Source organism: Sprattus sprattus (assembly GCF_963457725.1).
Source record: "Sprattus sprattus genome assembly, chromosome: 3".
Classification (NCBI taxonomy): domain Eukaryota; kingdom Metazoa; phylum Chordata; class Actinopteri; order Clupeiformes; family Clupeidae; genus Sprattus; species Sprattus sprattus.
The window spans coordinates 19172440-19193490 of NC_137922.1; the positions used below are offsets into that span (position 1 = coordinate 19172440).

At 41.4% G+C, this 21051-nt stretch overlaps 1 protein-coding gene across 1 annotated transcript; it reads right to left on the bottom strand.

The window, feature by feature from the left end:
• Nucleotides 1-998: 998 nt before the first annotated feature.
• LOC308362388 (ankyrin repeat and LEM domain-containing protein 2) lies at nt 999-7193 on the bottom strand. Its single transcript, XM_080835006.1, has 14 exons — nt 7076-7193; nt 6278-6726; nt 5815-6006; nt 5372-5538; nt 4798-4986; nt 4425-4547; nt 4249-4312; nt 3990-4171; nt 3647-3753; nt 3183-3376; nt 2447-3071; nt 2220-2351; nt 1187-1323; nt 999-1094 (listed from the first exon to the last, which is right to left on the bottom strand). The coding sequence occupies exons 1-14, from the start codon at nt 7138-7140 to the stop codon at nt 1030-1032; spliced, it is 2691 nt and encodes an 896-aa protein (XP_080691132.1). The 5' UTR covers nt 7141-7193; the 3' UTR covers nt 999-1029.
• Nucleotides 7194-21051: the final 13858 nt, after the last annotated feature.

Genomic DNA, 21051 nt, shown 5'->3' on the forward strand with positions numbered 1-21051 from the left:
CTTAATCTCCATAAAGAGCGTATAGGGACACACGTTATTGACCATGCCTCAGAAACCTCACTCATTCAAACATATTAGGCTACTGAAAGAATATGTAAATTTAAATCAAAAAAGGAAAATCATTCTCTAGCCTTATTCTGTAGCATTATTGTTTCATTTTTACAAGTAGAGTGCAATTTAGTGCCTAGTTGCTTTTACACCTCTTACTAGAACTTTTCAGCACTCTGATAAAAATGTATTGGTTTAAACTGAGCGCATTTCTTTTCTCTGACCACATATTTAGAATTACACAAAGTTGGCATTTTTTTGTTTGTATTAACAGTGAATAGCGTTTCAGCACTGGATACACATTGCAGAATAGGCAATAGCACTGGTTCTATTAAAACAAAATAAGTTGCCTCCAGGATCTGAGGGAATTTATGGGATTTGCTTAAAAGCATTGAGGGAGCCACAGGTAGTCATCTTAACCAAAGCCTATTTTTGACATGAAAATAAAATCACAAGAGCGTTTAACAACCAAATGGCGCAAGTAGGCTACACCCCTTCTTTTCAATTAACGCTCGGATTCTCCCCCTAGCGGCCGTTTACGAAACGTGTATACGGTTCTAGAAATGTTTGGGGGAAAAAGAAAAAGAAAGAATATTAAAGTGATGACGCAGTATTCCATGTCTGTTTAAAAACATACGTCTCATTATTTAATTTATTTTTTTAAAAGCATTAAAAGATTAATTCACCCAACTAGGGCTTAACTGCACATAGACACAAAGCAACCTGGCTTACAGGGAATAACTAAAACACCCAAATAGTACACATATTATTGAGAGTTTAACATTTTAAAAATATATATATATTAACATTAAAACATGAGAATACAATATAGCATATTAGTGTTCAGCAAAATTTTGCTCATACTTTGCAAAAGCAAAACAGATTGAGTGCAAACTTATTGTAATCTGCAATACTACAAAAGTGCATTTAATTTCATGTAAGGCATAACAGTAGTAGCGATGCATCTTTTCAGACGGCCTCTCACACAGACACGCTCCCACCTGTCTGGCTACTGCTTCTCAGAGGCCTGGCTGTGAGCGCTGCACCTGAGAAGGCATATAGTAAATTATAAAATATATCAATTAATCGTATTTCTATTAACATTCGGAGAAAGTGTGCCAAAAGTGTAAAAGGGTACCATAAGCAGGCGAGGCAGGAAGGAGACTCCTAGGACGGCAGAGCCAGGTTGGGCTGGTAAAGCGTGGTGTTGTCTTGCCAAGGGGGGTGGATGAGCGAGGATCTTGTGAGGGATTGGGGGAAGAGCTGTGAGGCCAGCTGAAAGATCAAGTTTGGATGACATCAGGGTTATTATAGTTAACGGACACTGAGACTACAACTAAATCTAGCAGTGAAAAAGTTATTTCGTTATCTGAAAAAGAAAAAATGACAATATACATTATATAAATATATGATTAAAACTACAATGAACAGTTACTACAGTGTGTCACATAAACTAAAACTAAATAGAAATGCAGGTCAAATCAGCTTCGCTACACTACTTTGTCCTGTCCTGTTTGGCTTCTTGTGAGACCCTGGCCTAATAAAAAGGGTGGATGAAATTAATCATATTTGATGTCATGCATTCATTTATCCTATCTTTTCAGCTTCTATTAATCAAGGATTTCTTCATGATACCTGAAAAAACTAACACTAAATAAAAACTCAAATAAACCAAGTAAATTCCTCAAAATAATAATATAAAAAAACTACTTATGCACTCGTAAGACTGACTAAAACCAAACTGCAATAAAACATCAAACTGAAAGACTGAATAAAAACTAAATTGAAAATTTCAAAACTATAATAACTCTGGTTGACATTCAGTATGCATTCGAGGCTACAATAAAACCTTGCAGACAAAAACATATTAACAAAGACAAAATATATACACAAACAACAATGCATCCCATGAAACAACACGTCTAACCACCAATAAAAGCCTCTTAAATAGTTCAAAGACAAATATTGTTAAAAACCAATGAAGTCCCTCCACAGAGAGGAAACAACTAAGTCACAATTCCATCTCTCACTCACACAACCACATTATATTACTATAAATATGGGATTCAAAGTAGGAATTTCAAGAGGTTAAATTATTTCCACACAGAGACACTTAATGGTAAAGATCTCTAAATTTGACATGATGAAATTGAATGATGAGAATGTGGTACCTCTGCCTGTGCTTGGCTGGATATGCTACAATAGTGCTCTTCCACTTCGCGACAGCAGGGTATCTCTGAGGGTCAATGGCTATCCCTTCCACCACTGATAGCAATTCATTGTCCAATCTGGTGGGTGAATTGCTGAAAACAATTGAGAAAATGTATTTTTAAATTATACTGACGGCCACAGACACCATCATTATGAATGCCCTTGTCAATGCAGTCCAAACACTTACCCTTCAAAAAACAGGCTCTGGTCACTTGAAGCGTCCCAATCTGAGCTCTGCATGGATTTGTATGATGAGCAAGTGGAACCCGAGTTGGTCCTCCTGCCATCACGGGGAAAGGTGCCACAGTCGTCTACGTGGCCTGAGGGGGAGCTTGTTTCCTCATCTGCTGTTAAATAATCATCTGAGCTAACATTGGACTGGTCCTCTACCCCGTCTGCTTGCTGCTTCTTCTGCCACTTTCTCCAGAAGTCTGGATCACTCAAATCAAGACCGTCCACATCCGACTTTGATTGGTCCAAACATGATATGCCAGACTCGGATTGGTCCAGGCCCTCAATGCCTGAATCTGACTGGTCCAAGTCTCTCAATTCAGGCAGCACTGCGCTCTCCTTCTCTGCTTTGTCTTCTAAACGTGTGACAGAGCTGCCCAGAAGGCCAACGCTGTCAAACTTCTGCATGAGGTTACAGACCGGAGCTTGGGTGGAGCTTGCAGAATTTTTCTCTGATGGCAGTGTTTGCTTGGCCTCACTGAGGTCCTCCCACTTTTTCCTGATGTTCACCTGAGGAAAGCGATCCTCCTTGTCCAGACCCGCCCCAATGGAATTATAAACGGGCAGTGCCTCAGATTTCTCTGTTGGAGACGACAGACATGGGAGAACACTTAAACTTTATGCATGGGTGATAGAAAGGCGGTCAAATGTGGTTTCGAAACTGATTCAGCGCTCTGTGAAGCGCAGCTTACTTGAGGACAGTATGGCGCACCCCCTGCTGCCAGCTCCTCTCTTCTCAGACTCCCACTGAGGGGGCCTGCTGCTGCTCCTCCAGTGCAGATAGGCCTCCAACACATTCAATCCCTCTTCCACTGTCAGATCCACAAAGCCGTCCAGGAACTCCCAGTACTCGGCCCAGGGGTAACCAAGCTCATGAGCAAGCTCCCTATAAAATGATAAATCTGCAGTAGGTGTACAGTGTTCGCAAAATGTAATAGCTTTTTAATGTAATGTACTGACTTTATGCTCTTAAATGACAGTTATATTGAGTTGATACGTCTGAATTTCTGTAATGTCCATAATGAATATCATTTCTGCCACACCAAGAAAGAAACTGGGCAATGGGGAAAAATATACTCTGTTGAATTCAGTTTAATTTATAGGCATTCCCACCATCTGCCTCTTAAACCCAAGCTCTTGGTACACCACTGCCTACCTTCCAACTCGTTCTGCTCCACGTTCAGGATCAGATTTAAGAATGTCATGAAAGTACTTCGCCCGATCTCTAGGTGGAGTTTTCCATAATTTGTGGAACTCGTCTGCCTGTAGGGTTCAAAGGGCAAAGTGATTTCTAGGCAATGATATTTCTATGGGACAGACATGGGAGAGAGTCAACGTGCCACAGTTCTGCAAATGTTTGAAACTGATTCCTGAACTTAGGTCTCACACTCAAGTCATTTTCATGACTTGGAATGGGATCAGTATGCCTGTTTACATTCTGAAACACAGTTTAAATACTTTATTAAAAACCTTTTAAAATTAAATGAAAAAGGCAGTACCTTGGAAGAACTCAGAGGGCCAACAAAAGCAGTGACCGTCATGGTAGGATCTATGGGTGTTCCTGTTATCATATGACCCAGTGAGTGTTCATTCCGCTGCCCCGAACATGAGGACCAGGCCCTCCCAATCACAGGCTGCAGAGTGTTGTCAGTTGCCCTCAGTAAGGGGACATAGAAGCGATCTGGGTTTGAGGGAGAGTGGCGGGTCAGTGATATGTTACCACTGCCCTGCAAAATTTTACTACCAGCTGTCACTTACCCTCCATATATTTTGTGATCTTCTGTTTCATTTCTTTGGTTTTGTTTTTCCTTTCACAAACCACCTGCAAAGCCCAGTAGAGGTAGTGAGGAACACACTGAGGTAGGTACATGGAGTGGTGATACTTGAAGAAGGCTGGATTAATTAGAGCAAGAAACACTTCTAGTCCTACTCACACTGGCAGGCTTCTGGTTGTATTTGTTCATGTGGTGCTTATCTGTGGCTGGATGTGAGCAAAGCACATTCACTACTTCTGCGCAACCAAACTTGCATGCGAAATGGAGAGGTGTCTCATTGTTCTGTTGAGATAAGAACAGCAATATATGGTTATATGACGCTAAAGCACCTCCCATTGGATTTCTCTTTCATTCAAACCAGGAAATAAATCAGGACGGTGAACGGCTTGAAATTCTGAAAGCAATATGAAATATGAATAAATATTCTGAAGACAATATTTATATATATAATGATAATAAAAGCACACTAGGGGTGACGGTGATGAACTCTAATACCGACACAAATATGTTTGACTGGCACTGACTGACTCACTGTTTTATCAGGCATGTTGAGGTACAGGTCCACAATGTAGTCCATACGTTGCCACAGCATTGCTTCCTGGTCCCCAGGGTACATCAGCCGCAAAAAGTCAGGGTTCTCAAGCGTCTCCAGAACCACCTGGACCATCCGAGGTTGGTTCTCTTTCGCAGCCACATGCAGAACATTATACCTGCAGCCCTCCTAGAAAACCAGGTCCTATTTTATTGTATGTTCCCATCTATTAAAATCAATAACAAAGAACTCCACTGATAGCAACACCAGCATTGACAAGCTTATGTGGAACACATTACTGTTAGACTAGAATTTAATGTGGTGTGACCTTAAGAGAATATGTTGTCTTTGACAAGCCTCATCTACATACAATTCAACGGGATTTAAACTCATTAACTATTTACAGCATATCTGTCACTAACCATTCATCTATCCTATCTACCTTTTATCCAAGTATCCAAATTGGCTTACAGTACACTGAAGGCATACATTTTATAATTTTTTATAAAATTCAGGAAACTGAAGCAATATGCTTAGCATTGATACTACTACATTTTCTGGAGAAGAGCCTTACCTGCACAATGGTGGGATTATCTGCAGATCCAATAAGGTACCGTGGGTTGCTCCAGACCAGCTGGCAGAAAGCCTCTTCGTCCCCCTTCTCCACTGCTCTCCTGAGCTTTGCGGTCAGATCTTGCGTACGAGGACTCTTGAATTCATTTGCCTTCTCCACATTCAGAGCTGCACAAAAGAGTGAGAGTTCCCATTACAGTCCCAAAAAGATGATTGGAATTTGTAAAATCAGGCTTCAGGTAATGCAGAGTAAAACAACGAACCGAATAATCAATCCATCAACAAATAATGGAACTATGTATTTATTAGATGACAGATTGCAACATTTCTTCTGAACAGTATCTGGAACCTTGAATACTGACACAAAAAAACGAAGCATTCTTTACAGCTTGTATTATGTATGTTGTCTTCTACGTCATAACAAAATAGGCATTTGGAACATACCACTGTGGGTGACACTGCCTGGTGTCACCTGTGATTTCGACCCTAAAGACTTTAATGGTGATGTGTCATCACTGGGAGCCTTGGCAAACTTCTCTGCGTCTTCCCTACGGGAGAAGACTTTAAACCTGGCGCCTTCCATTCTCACGACAGCATCCAGAGCTTTCTTCTTGTCGGTGTAGACGTGGACGTTGTCTGAGAAAAACAACACACTAGTATTAGCTAGGCTGCAAAGGAAATGAAAAACTTGCTGTCAAACAGCGGAGGTAGCATAGACTTGCTCGATGGGGTACACCACAACACAGATTAAACATTATTTAGCAAAATGACGTATCGGAGATTAAAACTAGGAAGCAAGACAGACTTTGAAACATAGCTATATACCAAAGTCCTCAAGGATATTGTATTGTAATGCTATCCTGAACTTCCGTTCTGCCACAATAAACACATTTATATAGCAGCTTACTTTCTCTTCCTGGTGAGTCAGATGGTGGACACACTCCATAGTAATGGGCGGGAGTCTTGGCACCAGATGACTGGCCGTGTTGCACCCCATTCTCCCCTCCCAGCGGACTGTCCAATCCTGGACAGGGGGTCTTCTGCTCCTGCCTGCCAGTCATTGACTCGCATCCCACTATCTTGTGTGAATTTACACGAACCGAATTTGCTACATCATCCCTGCAGTCTTTTGCCTTGCTGGGGCTGTCCGTCTCATTCTCTCCACTCCCTATACCTTGGCTCTCCAGGAGAGTGCGTGCCAGCTTCCTTTCGAATGTGGCCCTGGTGGTGCTGGTGATCGGCCCACACTTCAGACCAGCGCCTATGATCTCCTCTCGCAGCTGTTCAGGAGTCAAAGCTTTCAACCTGCTCAATGCCTCCTCCATGATGTTGCAGTTTAACAGGTGTGGTTGTAACCTGGGACCAGATCAGTAATGCAGGTTAGAGGACTGAATAGAGGATACGATATGATAGATATGTTAGAGTCCTATGAAATGAGCAGTAGTCAGAAAGAGACACTTTGCTATCTGTTTGTTTTAGCCATACAGCACAAATTACGAACATGCCCTGTTCCACGAACTTACTAGTCACCTTAAATGTGTTGATCTGCGCTGAAAGCACTATATCCTACTTTTCCGAAGAGATACTACGACAGTTGTTTTGAATGACGTATGCTGACTGTAGCCTACTGATATAAAACCCTGGCTTTTGTATCCATCTGCACCTTTTTATGTATGAAGTGCCACCCAAAAATGTTATGGCCCACCCGAAGCTGAATTTCTGGCGCCGTGCCTGCTTCCAATGCACATTTCTTGTGTTAGGCCTATGCATCAGTTTGGTAGTCAACAATACTAGCAGCTAGGCTTGCTCGGAAAACGATCCCACAACTTCCAAATGTCTGCAATAGTTCACGAAAGCTTGGATAACAGCTGGTCCTGCTCCTGTCTGTGTCACTGTTTATGTATCAGTGCGCATGCTCAGCCGTCTCTACAGCTGTGCGTCATCATTTATGGTCATTGCACAAAGTTGTCATGCCATGAGGCTAACCTTCTTAAAATGACCAGTTCGGTCAATTTGAAGTTATTTTGAAGGATTGTGTAGCTTGGTTTTAACTTAACTGACATATGTGGTGAAATGTGTCGGAGGGTATGGATGACTGAGTCATCCTTCTTCCTCACGAACTAGTTGTTAGCCATCTTATTGGTTCGCTAACAATTACTTTTTCCAAATTTAAGCGAAACGTAGCTACGTAATATAGGTAGATTATTTACCCTCTTACCAACTTCCGTAGATTCCTTCAAGTGATTCCAAACTGGGAATGTTACTCTATCGTCATGCCCCACCCTACAGTTTCGATCTCTGTCTTTACAAATTGCTTCTTGCCAACCTAGCGATGAGTACCAGGTGAAGACGCACAAATGCCTCTAATTCATCTGTCGTATAGATTACATCTACAAATGTCGTGAACGTTCGAGCTTTCAGATATGGTATTCCTTCTAAAATCAAGACATGAATGCGAGTCTGCGCACATTGCGCAGGGAGACTATACGCTGAACTTCTGTGAGGCCGCTACCCACTTTATTTTGTCTTGTTGCAGAGATGTGTAAATGTTGTTGTACACTCTGTATGATGTTGTAATAGTGAGCATAGGCTCAACATAAAAATGTCTCCACAAGTCAAGTCTGACTTCGCAATGAAAATGTGATTTTAAGATAATTAAATGAATAGCCTTACTGTATTATTATTGTCACCATTCTAATAATACTCTATCTGTTGTAGCACACTTTTTTTCACTATGTAGCATTACTTTCTATGAAACAAGGTTAACAGCGGAGGCATCAAAGCAAGGTGTGCTCTGTCATCACGTCTCTTGCAAGTACACAATATCTACAGCAGATGGCGGTACTAGTCTTTTACATTAAACAAGGCGCCCGCCGTTGGCTATCTAGTGCTCTGCACTATCTAGTGCTTGGCTAGAGTGCTCTGCAAAAGTTTGGGATGATCCATCATATCTACTGCGCAACTCATACCAAATACATGGTACATTTTTGATGAATCAAATGCCTGTTGCCTTTTTTTAAAGAAGTAAAAACCCATGATTTGGTTTTGTGTACCTTAGTTGCCATTACATCAAGAGTCTTGAAAGCTAACTTACTTTAAGGAATGTCAGCCCAGGTGAATCCTCAAATCTGTGCATTGGCCTCACCGATGACCATACGACTCTTTATGACATCAGAAGAGATGTAAATGCAGTTTATGAGTCTGCTTTGTCAACAGATGCTGTAGTCGGGACAGGGCAATTTGTAACACAGATACCATGATGATATAATGGGGAATTGGATGCATAATTGCTATTTGAAATGCCAATCCCTTACTATATGCATAGTAGGGATTTGCATACTAGGGATTTCAAGATAAACATACTCAATAGATGAAGAAAGAGACTGACCAACAATAGGGCAGAAAGGGGGGCGATGGATAAGCATGAGTGAGGTTGCACAGAGCTTGACAGAGGCCCTTGAACAAACCAGTTATCACACAGTTTTAAGGTAAACACTGCTTCAAGGGGCCCAAGGGAGTCTCTGTCACAGGACAAAAGATTTTGAGCCAGGCTCCTGCCGAGCAGTCACTGCCACATGCTGTGGTGAACAAAGGACAAGTCTGCGGAATATTCTTCTCCATCTGCCCAGGGTGGCATTTCACACAGGGATGACAGATTAATCAGCACTTTATGAGACAGAGACAGGAATTGTATCCATGCCTACTGTCATTAACTGTAACACCACACACACCATCCCAGATATTAGTTGTGAGACATTACCTCAAGACATCTTGTAGGACATTATAGCCTATCTAAGATAAACAATGATGCATGTTCACCAATTTGCAAAAGTCGGCTCAAAGTTACAAAAATGATGGCTCGTGAGAAAAATGATACACCAGGCGTTTGTGTTGCAATTTGGTTTTCTAACCCTGCCATACCACACCACAACCTTTACTCTAACAGTAATATTTGTAAAACATGTTCTTCGGGCCCTTATTTAGCTCACTGTAGCCAACCAACCCCATATGTTTGTTTAAATGAGGGCACGAAAGGTGGGGGTGACATTAGAGAAACTAAATTTCCACTTCATTTCCCCTCTCTGTGCCAGGCCCAGATGGTTGTGTGTACTGCAGTCACATTGGGCTTAGGGAGGCTGCTCATCAATCAGCATTTAAAACCCTGGTCATGTGTCAAAAGGGCAGGAAGATTAGCCCAGAGCTGCCAGACTATATCTCATCTTAGTTTTCGCCAGATTACAGTCTGGAAACTCTTTACAGAACAGAGCTTGGCCCAGCCAATTTGCTGGTGAGCCAAGGGGTGTGGCTGAGGTGACGACAAAGACTGTCAGTTGGCATTTGGATAAGTCAAAATGGCTGTAGTCAAAGAGGATGCAAAGAAGAAAGATTAATAATGTTGTATATCTTGTCAATATGACATAGATTTTTATACGATTGAAACAAATTTCCCATTCATGTCTCAAAGAATGTACATAATGTACATTTAATTTTTTTATATCACTTTAGTTCAACTTAAGAGGAACTTGGTCCGAGTTTTAATGTAGCACGTCATCCTTGGTGTGTTCTGTCATTCACATACCAGTGCCGGATGCAATATGGAGCGCTAGCATGGACATGCCCAGTGCCGGAGAGAGAGGTTGACTGCCACTGCTCGTTCCCCCTGACCTCCTCCAGGCCTTCTGTTGGCGGCGAGGGTCAGGCGGGATGATGGAAGATGCCACCTGCTCCGAGCTCGGCCCGCTGCCCGCTGCCGAGTTTTATTTCCTCCGGCAGCAGATTTACGAGACAGATGAGGAGCAGTGAGAGGGCTTGCTGGCCAAGTGAGCATGTCGTCTGGCCTCACCCTGCACTTTTCCGGCACGGCCTGGCGGAGGACATAATTTACGCCAGGCACACACTCTGGCATATTTCTCCGCCTGTCTGGTTGATGGAGATTTAGAAAAAGCTGTCAGTCGAAGATGTTTATGCAGTTATTGTACCAAAGAGCTTTTGGAGTCTCTCTGTAACACAGTAGAAATAGGATTTTTTTTTTGTTTATAGACAGGGGGAACCAATGGGGTTCTGCGGTGTTATGTATGTAGAATATGACACAAAGCATCTCTACCATTCATCCATGTAAAGGATCAACTGGTGACCTTTGGCCTAAGGATCTAGAGCCCTAGATTTAGAGTGCTCCTGAGTAATGACTGAGATGACCTATGCCATTTTCATCCACCTTATAGCCTACATCAGCAACCAACGCACTGAATGACCAATGTTATAAACTGGTGCAGTTTTGCATGATTTAGGATGGTCTCTAGACAGCTTGAGCGCTTGTGGAAAGATGTGGGCCAGTAGGCTACTGGACTGATACTGAACTACAAAAGACTGCAGACTACGAAAATTATTAATTTTGTGCAATATTATTCATTTTGTGGGATATTAAATCTTCTATGAAATGGGATTACAAACAGAAGACTTAGCTTTGTGCACTTGCCAGTCTTTGGTAGGATAAATGCAATATTGCCAAGAACTGCAGCTTTCCCGTAAAACTTCACTTCACTTCCACGTACATTATTTTTTACCTTTTTGTGACAATTTTGTCATCTGTTTTTCATGTTTAGTTACAACCAATGTCATTTTAGGATATTCAATAAATCAAGAAAAACTAAGTAATTAGGCACAAAATAGCTGATGTGATTAATAGCGAACCAGATGCACACCCACGCACTCGGAGTCATCTGGAATTGATAATGTAGTGGGACATTGAGGTTAATGCAGGGTTAATCACTGTGTTCTATTTTTTTAATCAGAGAATCACAAAAGAATAACTAATCGCATTTGGAAAACAACAAGCATTTATACATCAGTCCTCAGCACAGATATGAGGCTATGCATATTTATGACCAAATATTTTATATTTTATTGCAAAGGGACAATGGGAGAACGTGGTTATGCCCTGGCACAACATCAAATGCTTCAATATAATAGGATTATTTCTAGTCAAATAAGGGGAAATGTATGTAACAAGGCATTACAAAGTCTATTTGAAACTGCAATTTTGATCTAAATTAAACATTGTGAAATGTCTTCAGATAAGTAAATTGTTATGAGTTTGAGTTTGAGTTTCTCTCCCTTGAAAGTTCATGTTAATTGCTATATCAAAGACATTCTGCGTAGGAAAGTCATTATTTTCTAATGAAACATCAAATAGAGAAGAAAACAGCAGACACGAAATGGATTTGGAACCGTGAAAAGCACACTTGTGTTATTTTCAGAAGAGCTGCATAAATGGAGGGTATTTATTATGATTATAAAGAGCGCATTGCTCTTGTTTAATTAGAGCCAGATAAAAACGTAAAAAATTATTCAGCAATGCTAATCCAAGGGGTTTCTCTCATCTACATTACAGTATAATTTCAGGCTTTGTGAATATTTTACCATCACATTTAATTATCTTTGGCACGTAATATCCTCTCCGCGGGTTCAGCCTCTTAAGCTTTCTCCTCCCTTCAAGTCGGCAGCAGAAAGTTGATTCTTCCCACTGTACTCACTCAGTGAATGCCACTCTCCTCCTCTCCAAGGCTAAGTCAAATAACAGGTGAAGAATACAAAAGAAGTTAAATGCATTGTTCTAATCACAACCTCAGATCGTGTCATTGAATCAGACTGTACTAAAAAACACATAATGGAGACATAAACTCCCCACTGAGCTTGTTCAGCTACCATTACTACCTCCACACCAGCGGTGGAAGAAGTATTCAGATCCTTTACTTAAGTAAAAGCACCAATACTGCAATGTATACATACTTCATTACAAGTCAAAGTCCTGCACGAAAAATCCTACTTAAAGTAAAAGTACTGGTTTGGTCCGTCTGACTGGTATTTTTATTGTATAAAACATCATTCGATTGCTAATACTGAAGCATCAGTGTGTAAGCAGCATAGTTACAGTTACTGTTGTAGCTGCTGGAGGTGGAGCTAGCTTGAACTACTTTAAGTTTTATATACAGGGACACCAGATAAATCTTAGGGGTCATGGGATGATTAATGGGGGAGGAAATAAGAAAAACAAAGCTCTCATACACAAGTCTGTTCCGACTGACTTCTCTAATCTTTGATTTTTGGGTGAGATATTGGATCATTTGAATATTTATTGAAATCAAACCATGTGAGAATTTTAGAGGGGAAAATCACTTTTTTAGAGGGCCAATCACTCTTTGGTGGAGCTGAAAGCAACTCGTAGACATCTGAAATGTGACACATACTACACATTGCTCTTTCTAAGACAAAAGGGTTGGAAACCACTGGTTTAATCTTTTACAATGTGTTGTATTTGAAAAGCTTGTTATATCCATTGTGTACAGCCTTCATCTCAAAAGTAACTTGTGAGAAAAGCTGTCAAATACATGTAGTGGAGTAAAAAAAATGTCCAAGTAGAGTATAGGTACTTTTCACCACACACTCTTTTTAAACAGGCTTCATTTCAGAAAATGAGTTTCACAATCTTGTCTTCTTGAAGAGGTTCTATATCATAGGGTATATCCAATCAACTCGCTGCATTATTTATAGAACCCTTATATCCACTGAACAACAGCTGCAAGGTGAGAAATGATTGCAAATTAAAGCATAGCATAAATATTTAATGCAACATAAAGAACAACATGCAAGTGTTTTGTACCATGTAATTTCTCTGTGAGATTATAATCACTGAAATGTTATTTCTGTTCTGCTTTAAACATAAAACAGCAGCAGCCTCTTGCATTATTTACATCATTTCTTATTGGAGAAGGAAACATGCTTTGGTGTGATGGCCAAAGAATGATATGTACCTTCAAATCTAGGTTGGCCGTCAAAGAAATCCTTTCCCTTTTTCGAAACATCAGTGTGCCCTTTTTTCACATACCTGTGGGTTGGCCAGAAACCTGTGCAGGTGAAAGCTTGTCTTAAGAGCATGTTATTTTACTGTACGTTTCTGAGCAGCTATAAAGTACAAGAGCTTTAATTATACTGACTACTGTGCCAACCACAGTATTCCAAATTACATTATGTGACCTATTTTTCTTGACATTAAAATAATATAATAGAACATTTAAAGATAACTGCACCGTGACCCCATTGCACAGTTCCTATTATTCATCCCTGAACTTTTAAAAGTAAGGCATCCCTTGTGCAGTCACTTATCAGATACAGAACAGACCTCCAGCTGATCCTGCGCTTCTATTGAAAGTGTAAAAAGACCCTCTATTTACACAAAGCCTGGTCGTCAGGAAGCCAGGTCATCCAGGCAGGAAGTAGGGGAGAGGTACTTGACTGCGGGGCACTGTGATGAGTGCAGCTGCTTCCGCCGTCATGTGGCTCTCCGGCATGGAAAAGAGCAACTCTGTGCGGGCCAAACTCAGCGTGGCATCACCTGCAGGGAGAGGGAGAGAGAGAGTGGGACAGCTGTGTTTTCTCCCTGCATGGGTCCCTGTGATGCGCACTTCTCCAGAGGGGCTCTCCCCCACCACTGTGCGGCTGTTACCGTTCAGCCTGACAGGGGGTCAGCTTGCCACTCATGCGGTCATTTTGCGATGCCCATAAATAGCCTCCGTGGTAACATGATATGTTTATGTATGAGATGCGCATGGTAATGTATGCTGACGTGTGTTGGAACACAAAATAACGTAGACAAGGGAAGTATGTGAGGATTTATATGCTGAATATGGTGAGGTGATGTTACATGTATTGTCATTTGTATGCACATTACCTAACACAATACCTTCGATCCTACATATATTTCAAATTAACCATCACTGGGAGAATCAGGATTTTCATAGAGAGTTGAGATGTTTTATTTAAAATTGTTCTGTTTGCTTACTCAAAAACTATTTTCAACTTGAATCTATTAAACGCTGAACGATTCTCAACTCCCAGCTGCCTCTTTGTTATCTGAAGTTGTTTACCCAGACCATATCCTTTGGAAAATAGTGTGGAGAGTTGCACACTGCAAGTCCGGCTTCAGGCTACTCTCGCCCCCTTGACATCCTCCCCCGGTGCCCCGTTCTCCCCGTCTGCCCGCGTCCAGCTGTGACCGCCTGTGTTTATCATGCTATCAGAGGGCCATCACTCTGCTGCATCAATCCACATCAAGCGGCAATCAAGGGTTGCCATGGAGATCGCTTGAATGAAACTTGTGTTTGCCTTTCGAGATCTTTTTGATGAAATGCAATTTGTGGGGATGTTGTCGAAGATGAGGCTGACTTTGGAAGGCAGTGAAGTGTTTGATCTTGGCTTTTTCAAAACCACCTTGATATGCTTCGAGAGGGTATGTCATGATTCACTGAGGGAATGACTGAGAAGGAAAAAAAATAATGTGATACTGTCACTCTTGATTTTAAAGCTAGGATTCAAACCATTTAATGTCATTTTCAAATTGTTCATCAAATAAATGTTTTCAAAATTGCTACTCTTGTTGTTTGCAGGCTAACGATCTATCTCCCTTTCCTGAAATATTAGCACACAGACAGACACAGCTGTTGTTTTGTTATGCATGTGAGGAGGCTACCATGAGGTCATCCAAGTTCTGTTGGCTCTTTGTTCTTTGGCTTTTAGCACAGAAAGTGTGGGCGGATTCTTTTCAGCAGGTAAACAGAGCAGCACTTCAAGCGCCTCATCCACAAGAACTGAGATACAAAGATTTATTTATCATTTTTGTGGATAAACAAATTTTAGACTTTTTTTTGTGAGAATTACATGAATAAACATTATATTTGACCAAATGTTTTTGCCACATGTTGTTGCATTTAATAGTTCAGATACTATCCATACTTAAGTCAGAGTCTGTTGATAAAGTATTTGGTCGGTGGTCAACCAAATGGCATACATTACTGAATTAAATGGTGGGTGTGGTGCCTCATCTTGATTACATTCTATGGTAATCCATCCAAGACGCTCAAGGACAAACGTTTTTAAGATTTCAAAGGCACAAACTACAATTGAGGCGATATCAAAGAATGTACCAACCCAAGTTAAAAATGTTCCTTCTGTCACAACTATTTGCGGATAAAAACAACAGACATTAAACATTTTCAAAAATAGTACAACTTTGCAGTGGTTTCATTATGTGTGTGCGTGCAAACCTCCTTTACTCTACATGCACCCAGCCTTTGTGTGATTTCACAGAACAGTGTTTCTTTCCAAATAACACTTTCAACCCTTTGTGCCTGCTATATCTTAACTGCATACGAATGACACCTCAACAAAGACTACATTGAAAACTAAACCGAATTTCCAGCTACCACTTAATGCAATATGACTTTTGCCCCAATTCACCTCACTTAAAAGGAAGTGATCTGTAGAAGCACGTGACCAAAATAGCACCTCAACTGTCCTACTGAAATACTTAACAGGCTTTGTAGGGTATTGGCCATCTGTACGACTGCATGTAAAATGCCCTTGTCATGACTGGGTCAATTAAGATGGCTTGATTTTCAATACTGGAAGTAATTGGTGATAGTGTGACCCTGCTTACACCTGCTTCAACAAGCATCACTTCAAACGTCACATCCTAACTACAGTTGAAATGCCAAGAAAGTATCGTAGTCTGTTTGCAAGTGAGATCCTGTTGGCTATTCAGTGTGTTGATCAAACAAAGTCAATGCATTTCCCTTCACCCCACTTCAAATAAGTGCATATGCATCAGTCTATATGAATATGACTGATAAGTGTATGTTGTTTCTACTCTGTATGGCTACCTAGTTAATGAATACTCAGAGCCATTGTGTGTTCTATGCATCACTTCGTTCAGGTCAGTGACTAATTGCATTTGACTGAGCTTATTTTGAATTCCTGATGAGCAAGAGTTGCACTGTTCAATCGATCCTACTGCACTATGTAAGATGAATCGAGAGCAGGGATTCAAGGATTTGAGAGAAAACAAATGCCTGAGTCTGACGCTGGCACAGAGCTTCCAATGATTGACATTTTCAAACATTTCCCGAAACAAATCCAGCCGCTTGAAAGCACCTCCTCGTCCAATCATGAAAAGTGCTCCGTTTGTAGAGAACTCTGTTTGAGGAGAGTGCGGATGTTTAAGATAAGAGGTGCTGTCAGGCAGCGAGCACCTCGGGTATTATCCGTTCCTGTGTCTCTTTCATGCTGGATCGCAATGACAGTGACTTAGGCAGAGAAGTTCTTCACACAACAGACAGACACAGGCAGGCATGCACACACCCACTCTCACACACACACACACACACACACACACACACACACACACATACACACACACACACACACACACTCCACACGCACACACACACACACACGCACACACACACACACACACACACACACACACACGCACACACACAGAGACTCAAATCAGCTCAAAACACATTCTCTTCACAGTTTTGAGATCATGCAGACAGCCTCAGTATGAGCCAATGAGACTTTCATGACGTCTGAGTTCTGGGGTCGCAGACTTCTGTTTAAAGTGCCAAATGCAAATCTTGACAAGGGGAGACCTTGGGTGAACTCTGTCAAACAGAGTATTACATTACACAACCAAATGGCCAGAATGTAATAGAGTATTTAAAGCACCTAAAAGGTTGAATAAGACTGAATTGAAAACAAAGCCTGGAAAATTCGATCAACACTGTATGAGTGTTGATAAATCCTTTACAGTTTGTGCAAATGTGTCTCAGATTTCTTTTGCTGTTGGTGGAAGATAAGCCATTTGTGTAAATTTGCTAAATTATTTCAAGGACTTCTCATGTTCTTGCACGCAAAGTGTTGAAGGTCACGAGAATGGGTGATTGAAAAAAATGTAATTTAATTTCCCTGCTCACCATAATCAAGTAAAGGTTTTGGGTGTAAGGAATTGTGGCATTTGCTTTGCAGGGCCTAATCTAATTTGACCACATTGTTTGACACTGTACGAGACCAAGCATGACTAAGAAACCATTTTTAAACATCTGAAACATCTTTGATCAGTTTAACTGTACGTAAAGGGAAATGTTTGACATCGCAGTCAAACTTTTGATCAAAAGGTGTCTTGACCATTGACACAGCATGATTAGTCCTCTGTACTAATTTCAAATCTCAAATATCAGGTGACTGGTCTATTTTTTTTATAATTCATAGATATCTTAAACCAAACCGTTTATGTCTCAAAAAGGAGAATGCACACTCAATCCTTTGTCCCTTAGTCTCAGATTATCCAACTATTGCAGTTATAATCTGCCCTATTTCATATAGAGTAAAATCACATTCTGTGGCTCACTTTTATCTATTCGTATTTAGTTGTTTAGCCCTGAGACCTGAAACTATTCTTTACTATTTCTAGCCACCTCTTATTGGCTGGTAAAGCCAGTTTTTTGTGCCCTGGGCAGGATGCAGAAATCGCTTTGAATATCAGTGGAAGATAAATCAATGCAATCTCTCCGCTCACTGTGGCTCGGTCTGCATTGATTTTCTTCGCCCTTTTTTCTTTTCTGTAACTTTCCTGGATCCTGTTGGAGTGCTTGAACTGCAGTGCATACTATAAAAACACACTCTCCTTTTCACAGGGCAACTTCAAACAGCACTCCTAAAACACATGCACACATGTCAAACCACATCAGCTCAGTGTCACGACTGCCTGACACATTTCCATGCCCAGCCGCTGACACAAACAACAAACTGAGGTCATGTCGCTTCCTTGCGGTGAGAGTCTGACAGTTGACAAGATGTTGTAACTTTGCTAATGTTTATATTCTCAACAATAGATAAAGGACCAAGAAACGTAGATTCAGCTGCACAGGGTTAGTTTGTTCTGCACTCAAATGACATGGTTCATTTTCAAGACACCGGGTTCATTGAGCAGCTGGCACAATTGAAATCTCTGAGCGCCCTGACAAAAACGTACCCCAGCCTATAGCAACACCTATGCTCTATGGCATTAATTGACTCACCAGATCAAAAGACCTACACCTTCCAAAGATGGCTGCTGAGAGGAGAGCCCATGTTCAGAACTGGGTTCCTTAACTGTCCCAGTCTTCTCCGTTGACCGTAGCCTACTATTGTAGTGCCCCTGCCTCTAAGAACATAGTCAGATGCAATAGGCTATGGGAATAACAAGACTGGGGTGATGTGTTTTAACAATGTAAGGTTTGGTTCGCTACTATTCAAATGCTGAGGTTAAGCTCAAGTCAAAGCCTTTTACAATTCTATGGACAGAATTGATCACAAACCCGCCGCGCAGTCTATCACAAATCCCAGTCCATCATAGACTTGGCCCTTTAAAATTTCCGCGAATTGTCAGCATGGTCCAAATTTTGCCGTCTGGACGCTGACGGCGTCACCCAGGTTACCGCCTTCCTGATCTAGCCATTTGTCAAGCGTGGCCACATTCAAAAAAGCTCTGTGATCTCATTGGTGGATGCTGGTTTGTAGAAAACTGCGAGTGATCCCGTTGTGTATGCACGGCAGTCCTGTTCGTTCGGCAAAGGGAAGAGAACAGAAGATGGACAGACCATAGCTTTCAACTACCTCTTACATGGTTATTATTTTCTTCTTGCATGTTATTGATTGTTACAAGGCTGTTTGTTCGATATGTGGAGAGAGTAACTAATTACCGGTAGCAAGTTATTATTAGGTTGTTTAAGACCAAATTGTAGCCTACGATGTTTTAAGATTTGTCAGTCTGTTATCACTCAAAACCATCTCCTCTCAATTTGTTCATTTTAATTATAAAAGCAAGCAACATGTAAGTATTTTGTTGGTGTAGTTTAACCAGGCCTTTATAGTTTTTCCACCCCATTACGTTCAGAATAAATGCAGTGGTAGATTAGCCTGTGCATGTTCTGTTACAGTAATCAGTAGCAGGTGTATCATAGAACTAGCCGATTAGTTTTTTTCGTTGCTCAGCCACTGAAAACAGTACCGTTACAAGGAGTAAACATTTACAATAGGTTGCTAGGTAAGTGCTCTTTTTTTACGTGATTATGTTACTTTACTCTTTAGGCTTATATGCTGTTGTCAAATTGCTATCGCAGATGCAGGACAGACGGTGGATGAACATAAATACCTTACATCAAGGTGCCTATGCAGTAGGCTACGAGGACCACTAACGGGAATTATTTTGCCGACCTACGCCTTGGAGTAGCCTACCTTTGTTTTGCCGTGGGACTATTGCGTTGGTTTGGATTACTATTTTGGGCAACACAGAATTCGCAAACGAGCCTTAGTAAGAGATTTCGTATGGAACCACCTTATCCTCCGACAACGCTTTTGTGTTTGCAAGCGAGCCAAAGGGGTAGTCGGCCAAATCATCCTAATAGGAAGTAAACAGGAAAAGGTTATTGCGGAATTTTGGAATACACGATGCCACCCGTGTCATCTCACGGGACTGAACCATTCTGAGGCACTGGATTGCATCCTGTGTGGATTTTTTTTGCCCGGACCCAGTTAATGGTAAATATGTTGTTTCTACTTTGGGTTACCTGGAGCATCAGAGTGAATATAAGATTGATGACTCGTAAAGGAGTGAACAGTCTATTGGGGGTAGTAGGCTATAGCCTAATATGTTTGCTATAGATTTAGGTTACCCTATCAGCTGTGTGTGTGTTGTAGGATATAACCCTTAAATGTAGCCTAAGCGAAACGTACGTCGCGCCGACAGTCCCAGGTTCCTGTTGTAAATGAGCTTTCCTTGAATAGTGTGTTGTCGGAAATTCGCCCTGCCTTTCAAGTCAGGTGACTGAAATGGTTCTCCGATTGATGCACAAACTGCAATAAAGGAGGCCTTATGCGCCAGGATGCCGGTGGCCACAGGAAACGCTTTGAAGTATATTACTGGCCTTTCAGAGTGTTCGGCGAGTGGCTGTCAGTTCTATTGTGAGAGCTGGCGGATGGTTCATCGCACCTCGGGCAACGAAGTTGAAGGCTGGCGTGCGGCTTATCGCAAAGATAAGGTGTGAAATTCTTTTTTGCTTGTTTTGTAGTGGGGTAATTTGAGTTTTCACAGCTTCTGTCCTCAAGTACGTGGGAAAACTTTTTTTTTTCTCATGCAGGCCGCTGCCAGAGCAGAGGTTTAACCAATGTTAACCGAGCTGTTGGATTTTTACAATGAAAATGCACTATTTCTATTTAAAATTAGAAAAAAGAATCAATGACTGAATAAATATGCCTCTTAAATGTGTTATGAAAGCATATATTGTTGTATCATTATCCTTCTATATGAAGTTGTTGCATCGTGTCAGGTTACTCTCCATGACAGCCAAATCACTCCAATGTGGAGAAAGAGCAGTTCTGGCAGCGATGCCGAGCTGCAGTCGCACTATTCAGGGCATGACCGTCCATGAGTGTGTTAGTCGGTTGGATCCTTCATCCGTTTTGCTGCGCCACAGAAACCAACCAAGCAGAACACTTCCCTTGCTACTGGCAGGGTCCAAAGAGCAGAAACACACTCGTTCCAGACAGTGGCAACAAACAACATCTTAAATCCATGACTGAATGCATGGCAGAGATAACTGGGAAGTGCAATCCATAGCAGTATGTAACAACATCAAAAGTCCAGGGGGTTCAGGCCTACTGATATTCCTTGGTGACCTGTTCATTTAAAAGTAGTGATTTCCCAAGCCGGATGTGATTTAATTTGACTGCTTTGTTTAAGTCAGGTGCTAAATAGTGAGGACTGTCTGGGGCTTGGCAGTGGTTTTCTACTGGGTCAGTGCCATG